The sequence below is a fragment of the Trichoderma citrinoviride genome (assembly GCF_003025115.1).
Source record: "Trichoderma citrinoviride strain TUCIM 6016 unplaced genomic scaffold BBK36scaffold_14, whole genome shotgun sequence".
Taxonomy (NCBI): Eukaryota; Fungi; Ascomycota; class Sordariomycetes; order Hypocreales; family Hypocreaceae; genus Trichoderma; species Trichoderma citrinoviride.
In genome coordinates this window covers 22,879-28,878 of record NW_020194722.1, presented here as the reverse complement: position 1 = coordinate 28,878, position 6,000 = coordinate 22,879, and the positions used below count along the sequence as shown (strand labels likewise).

At 56.2% G+C, this 6,000-nt stretch overlaps 2 protein-coding genes across 2 annotated transcripts in view; one reads left to right on the top strand and one right to left on the bottom strand.

The window, feature by feature from the left end:
- The window catches only part of BBK36DRAFT_1144074 (hypothetical protein), a gene marked incomplete at both ends in the record, with an annotated part of 2,089 nt that extends 1,651 nt beyond the window's left edge, over window positions 1-438 (top strand). Inside the window, one exon of the mRNA XM_024893645.1 lies at window positions 30-438. Within this exon, the coding sequence (XP_024746329.1) occupies window positions 30-438 (409 nt within the window). The remainder of the gene's footprint in view (window positions 1-29) is intronic.
- A 1,265-nt stretch (window positions 439-1,703) lies between these two features.
- BBK36DRAFT_1207346 (NUC189-domain-containing protein) lies at window positions 1,704-3,191 on the bottom strand. The gene is made up of 3 exons (XM_024897397.1): window positions 1,869-3,191; window positions 1,771-1,820; window positions 1,704-1,740 (listed from the first exon to the last, which is right to left on the bottom strand). The coding sequence occupies exon 1, from the start codon at window positions 3,085-3,087 to the stop codon at window positions 1,873-1,875; it is 1,215 nt and encodes a 404-aa protein (XP_024746328.1). The 5' UTR covers window positions 3,088-3,191; the 3' UTR covers window positions 1,704-1,740; window positions 1,771-1,820; window positions 1,869-1,872.
- Between the last annotated feature and the right edge of the window lie 2,809 nt (window positions 3,192-6,000).

The following is a 6,000-nucleotide window of genomic DNA, read 5'->3' as shown; positions in this document are numbered from 1 at the left end:
GGCTCCGGCAACTCTGGCAACGGGTACAGCCGTAGCGGCGGAAACGCGAGAAGCCGTGGCGAGCGGCTGCAGCGGGAAAAGGCCCAGGCCGAGCGCGACGAGAAGATCCTGCAAGAGTTTGGCGAGGACTTCGTCACCCAGGTGTACAACTACCTGTCGCTGGGCTACCCGGCCATGGCGCGCGGCTTTGACGAGGAGCTGTCGCGCATCAGCCACATTGGCATTGACGAGCTGCGCAGGGACGACGAGAAGCAGATGGCCAAGGGCCACATGGTCGAGATGAAGCTCGACGTGAACGCGCCCGAGGAGGAGAGGTGTCCGCGATGGGCGGCGCTGCGGGCCTACATTACCGAGTGGGCGAGGCAGCACCCTGATTTGGACAATCTCGATCCGCTGGCCTGGGGCGTGCGCGAGAGGAGAGGCAGTTGGGCCATCTAAGTCTCTTCTCAATCGACCGTCTTCCCCCTGTGCTGCTGTTGTGGTATCAAATGCCACAACCTCTCTCCTTTCATCTCTCAGCCCATACACTTTCCCGCTTCATCCTTTCAGCTTTACATCTTGCGCACTTTTTTGCGGCATGGCATTGTTTGAAGACGAGCGAGCGAAATGTCACGACACTTTTGCTATTGTTGATTACACATTACACTGCACGAGACACTTTCTACCACTACAGCCGCATCCGCTATACGATTTTAATGGCTCATTCTCATGTCTTTCACGGCCATAGACACACAGCCCCCGTTCACTTTTTTTCCTCGTCACCAATGTCTTTTTGCTTTTTCTTCTTTTGCTCGCTACCTCTTACATTCATTATCCTTTTCTGTCAGTTTCTTTTCCAATGCATGGCGATATGGGGCGAATCGGCGTAATAGGGGACATGTTTTCTTTCACGTTTTGCGAAAACAAAATAAAAAGCGGCTCCCACCCCCCAAATGAAGGACCTCGGTGGGGAATCGTGTTGCTCTTTTTTGGTGTTTTCATCGTTTCGATATTATCTTCTTTATTAGTATAAATGACGAGCAAGCGAGCGAGCGAGCGAGCGAGCGAATCGAATGGGATGAGTTGAGAGTTATGGTAGAGCTTTGGAGGGCCTCCATTTTGGTGACTTTTTTTTGCTCCTGTGACCTTGCCTGTCTGAACTGGACTGGACTGGACTGGACTGGACTGCTTGACTGTTCCGGGAATGTGCTGTGAAAGGAAAAGGAAGAGGAGATGTGGTGAGATGATGGGTTGGAAGTGTGTGTGGTTTGTATGCGTACATGCTCTAGTATGTGGATCGATCGTTGAGGGACTGATATGATGGCTTTGGGGTTGTCTTTTGTTTATTTGTGAATGAAAGTGTCTATGTGTGTATCTGTTGGTGAATGTAGGTAAGGACTGTAAGGAACTCTGCTATTAAAACATGCTCTGTCTTGCCCTTCCAGCCCATGGAAACTCTACGCTTTTACAAATCGAGGCTGGTGATATACTAAAGCCTTCCTATCACCCTTTGCTCTCAAGTTATCAAACACATAGGAAAGCCATGACTCAAAGACGGCAGGAATTCAGAACAAGACCAATAATCGAACAGAAATTCACACCAAGACCGAAACACTCGGGCAGAATTCGCAATGAAAGCAAATGAACAAAAACCAATTGAAATATTCCACATCTACATGAAACTCTTGACAAACATTAAAGTAAAAATACCGGAAACGCCCAAAGAACGAGGGACCTCGGAATGCCGGAAAATGCTATGCCTTTTCTTCTTCCTTCGCATCTCCTGTTTTGCCTCGCGAAACTTTTTGTACTCGATACATACAGCACGTACATGTCCACTCTCTCTGTCTCTGTATCCCTCTTACTTCTTTCGCCCACTATCCCTCCACGTCTTCACTTCTTCTTTCCAGACGTCTTCGACACCTTCTGCATCTTGGTCGGCGGCGCAACCTCGACATCGCTCTCCTCGTCCTCGCCCATGGACTCGTCCACGTCGTCAAAGTCGACCTCGTCCTCGTCCAGCTGGTCCTCCTCCGCATCGCTCTCCTCTTCATCCTGCTCGGAGCCCTCCTCGTCGTCCTCTGAGTCGCCGATGAAGCCGTTCAGCACGCGGTCGTCATCGTCCTCATCGTCATCGGCGTCGGCGCCAGTCTCTCCCCTCCTCCGCGAGCGCACTCCGTTGGCCAGGTTCTTCTGCTCGGCGTCGCGCTCCTCGCCCTCCACGTAGATGACGTCCTCCTCGTCGGCGTCCTCGCCCTCGCCGAGGAGGCCGGCGCTCCTCTGCATCCTGCGGCGCAGCTCCATCTGGCCCTCGAGAATGTCCAGCTTGCCCTTGAGGGCGAGCAGGCTGTTGAGCCCCTTTGCCCTCTCGGCGAGCACCTTCTGCAGGCTGTTGAGGTCGTGCAGGAGCTTGGGCTGCGCGGCCAACGCACCGCCGTGAGCCACCAGCGTCCACTGCACCCAGGTCATGAGGGTGCCGGCGCGGCCGGGCCGTCGGTGCAGGCGGGCGGCGACCTTGTTGAGCAGGATGCCGGCCAGGGAGCTGTCGATGCGCTCGATTGTGTTGCGGATGGTGTGGATGTCGGTCGTGTGCAGGCAGGACTCGAGCAGGTCTGTGTCGTCGGTCTTGAGGGCTTGGGTGAGGACGGTGGTGAGGGACTGGTGGGAGGGAGGGGCGATGGCGCTGCGCGACGCCTGGGCGGCGGCGTTGCTGCTGTCTGCCGACGACTGCTGCAGCATGGCGGTGACGTCGATGGCCTCGCTGCCGCGCAGCAGCTCGCCGAACGAGGGCGACGTCTCCTCGGCGTCGGACTCGGCCTCGTCGTCCTTGCCGGACTGCTTCGGCTGGCCATTGGCCAGGGGCTTCTGCTCAGGGTTCTGCTCAGCCTCGTCGGCCGCGCCATTCACGTCCTCGACGTCGGACATGTCCTCGTCGCTGTCCGGGTCGGACGAGATCTCTATCGTCTCGGCCTGCGAGCTGCGCAGAGCATCGGCGCCGGCGACGGTTGTTCTCGACTCATCAATTGTGTTCCTGGCTGTCCTCCTCGCATCCGGCTTGACGACCGGCGTGGCCAGCTTGGCCGGGGTTCTCCTCTTGGGGGTCGACATGGGGGATGGAAGAGGGGAGAGGATGGAGGAGAGGAAGTTGAAGACGTTAATGGTGATGGGAGAGGGAAGGCAACTTCCTCGAGGTGCGAGGACGTTGCGGCTGCCTTGTTGCGCTTTGGGTTCCTTTGCGGTTGCGGCGACGAGGCTGGAAAGATTCAGAGAAGACTGTGAAATGCTGAATGTCGCTAATCTTCTTCACCTCTTTTATCACTGGAAGATGGAAAATTTCACGAACTTGTTGACAATCTGCCTGATGAACTTTTTTTTTTTTTTTTTTTTGACTGGCCGAGTCTAGCGTGAGTTGTTGATGGAGGACCCGCACCTGCATTGGTTCAGCGATAGCGATAAGCGATGACATAAGCATGCTCCGTTTGTCGTTGAATGCTGATCACGTGAGCTTCCAGTTTGTGCTTGCATTCGCCTGTTCACGTGCACTCGGAGCAATCCGACTCCGCTCCGACCAGTTCGGATAAGCCTGGCTTTCCTGTCTTGCCTGTGCTGACGAGGGTCTAGCGCGATTGCTGAGTCAACCAGGCCAATCGCCGCAAATGGCCCGCCCACGGCAGCCCATTGGCTCTCCGGCGCTGGGGTACCTTTTTCGAGGCTTCACAAGCCGTTTGCTCTGAAAACGTGCAGCTCGCGCAAGTTCCAACTTTTAGCCTCCCTGTCTCGTGGTGGCGCCACAGCAGCTAACTGCGCCACAGGGTCACCCCATTTTTGTCCTTCTTCCCACTTCTGGCTCGAGCTAGTATCTAAGTTGTTGCTGTGTGCAGTTGCCGGATAACTGCATCTCCAGGTAATCGCATACGAGTGCGACAATCACACCCCCCAATTGCAGCATGCGCCCCGCGAAAATAATTTTTTGGCGCGTCGTTCTGGCTTGGGTCTTGAGCTACGCCTTTGGTTTGCTTTGTTATCGGCGACGCGTGGATCGCAATGTCATCAACTTCCAAGGCAGAGGCATCCATCCATCCATCCATCCACCTCCATCATCATCCTTGAAGTGGCCTACACACGACAAGCACAAAGCACAGTCGACCTGTGCGAGCACATACCGTCCTGCAGGTGTAGCTCACATGCCAGTTTTTCCTCTCTTTTCGCTGATGCTTCAGTGTTGGTGATGTACGCGTTGTTTTGGGCTGGCATGAGCAGCTCTTTGTCTTCTTACATCTTTGCTGCTTTGGTTCTGCATCTGGCCTTTACAACGCGAAAACACAGCACAAAGCAACGTATCACCTCTCATCGACATCTCTTGTCCATCCCACGACATTGTAAATCCTCAGCACTGATGCTCCAGGTGATCCGCGTTCTACGGGCCCAGATCCAGCTTCCAGGCCACGATGCCCCAAGCTGAGCCTGACCCCATTCCCCTGCTCCCCCCTCTGTATCCCAACAACATGCAGGCATCCTCCACGGAACCCAACATGCCTTTCCCACTGACCGAGTCTTTGTCACGGCCCAGCCACCTCACCAGAAAGCTAAGGCACGGCAAGGGGATGGATCGATGGATGGGCAAAAACGCGGTCAGTTGCGATGGATGCATGCATAGGTAGCTTCAACCAGCAGCAGAAGCAGCAGCAGACCCCAGCCTCGTCTCGTCCCGCCATGAGCACACGTACAGGCACTAGCAAGCTCACCATAATAGACGGCAGCGCCTCCAGCCCCTCCTCGTCTGCCTTCCCGTCTCGCCTGCAATTTTTTTCCCTCCCTCCGCTGTCCGTGACACCGCATTGTGGCCCCAGCAGCAACAGCACGCCGGGTGGCGCATCAGCCCGGCCGCGGCCAATCAGCGCCCCCGCCGGCTCCAGCCACCAGCCACAGCTCCCTTAAGGCGGCAACCCCGGCTGCGGCATAACCCGCCTAACCTCACATCGCGCCCGTCGCGCCGCCGCCCGTCGTCACTCATAAATACCACCGCGCCTCCAGCCGGCGAAATCTCACTGACGTGCACGCGCTTTTCCTCGCAAAAAAAAAGGGCCTCCCCTCCCCCTCCCTCGTCCCTTTCTTTTTCCGTCTTCCGTCTTCCGAAGCAACGCCGCCCCCAACCAACTAGCGAACGAATCGCCAAGCGGCCGCAACAGGCAAGAGAAGGCTTCCAGGGAATAAAAAATTGAAAAGAATTCCCTTTGAAAAATATAGAGGCCCGCTAGCCAACCACAGCCCGCGCATCCGCACTCTGCCGACCTTTTGCCGCGGCTGGTACTTTGTTGACTATTCCGACCAACCATCGCGCATTCGCATTCTCTCTTCTCCAAAAATATTCCTATTGTTTTATTTTGGGGGAAGCTCTTCCTTGCATCGTGACGACAGCCGGTTTCGTCACTAGCCGCATCCTGCCCTTGTCCACGCCGCCGCGCATCGCATCGCATCGCATCCCGTCGCAGCGCATCTCGAGCCTCGTGTGTCCCGGTCGCATCGAGTTTGTCGCAAGGCTGCAGCAATTGCGCTTCAGCCTCAGCTCAGCTCTTCGTCACAATCCCGTCACCTGCGGGAAGTCGCCGATCGTGCACTGAAGCTTCCCATTGTTGCGCGCCGCCAGTGCAGCTCAGCTTCCGCTCACCAATCGATCGCTTTTTGCTGCCTCGAGTGCGCGACGCTACAGAGCTTGTTTTTATCTCTGCTCCATCACCTCTACCTTACTCTTCTTCCTCCCTCACTCAAGCTTCGCACTACGTGATACCGTATCCGCAGCTCCCGCCGCCCATCGCACCGCAACCCTTCAGCCTTGCGCTTCCCCTCGACGCCACCGGATCGCTCGACTTCGCGGGCCGTCGCCCTTGCTGCGTTTGATGTCGCGCCTCCTTTGCTAGATTCACCAACTGCGGATCATCACCTGTCTCTAGCGCGCACCTTAATCGCGAACCCCTCGACTACCCCAGAGATGGCTTCGCCGACTGCGGACCAGCCGCCCAT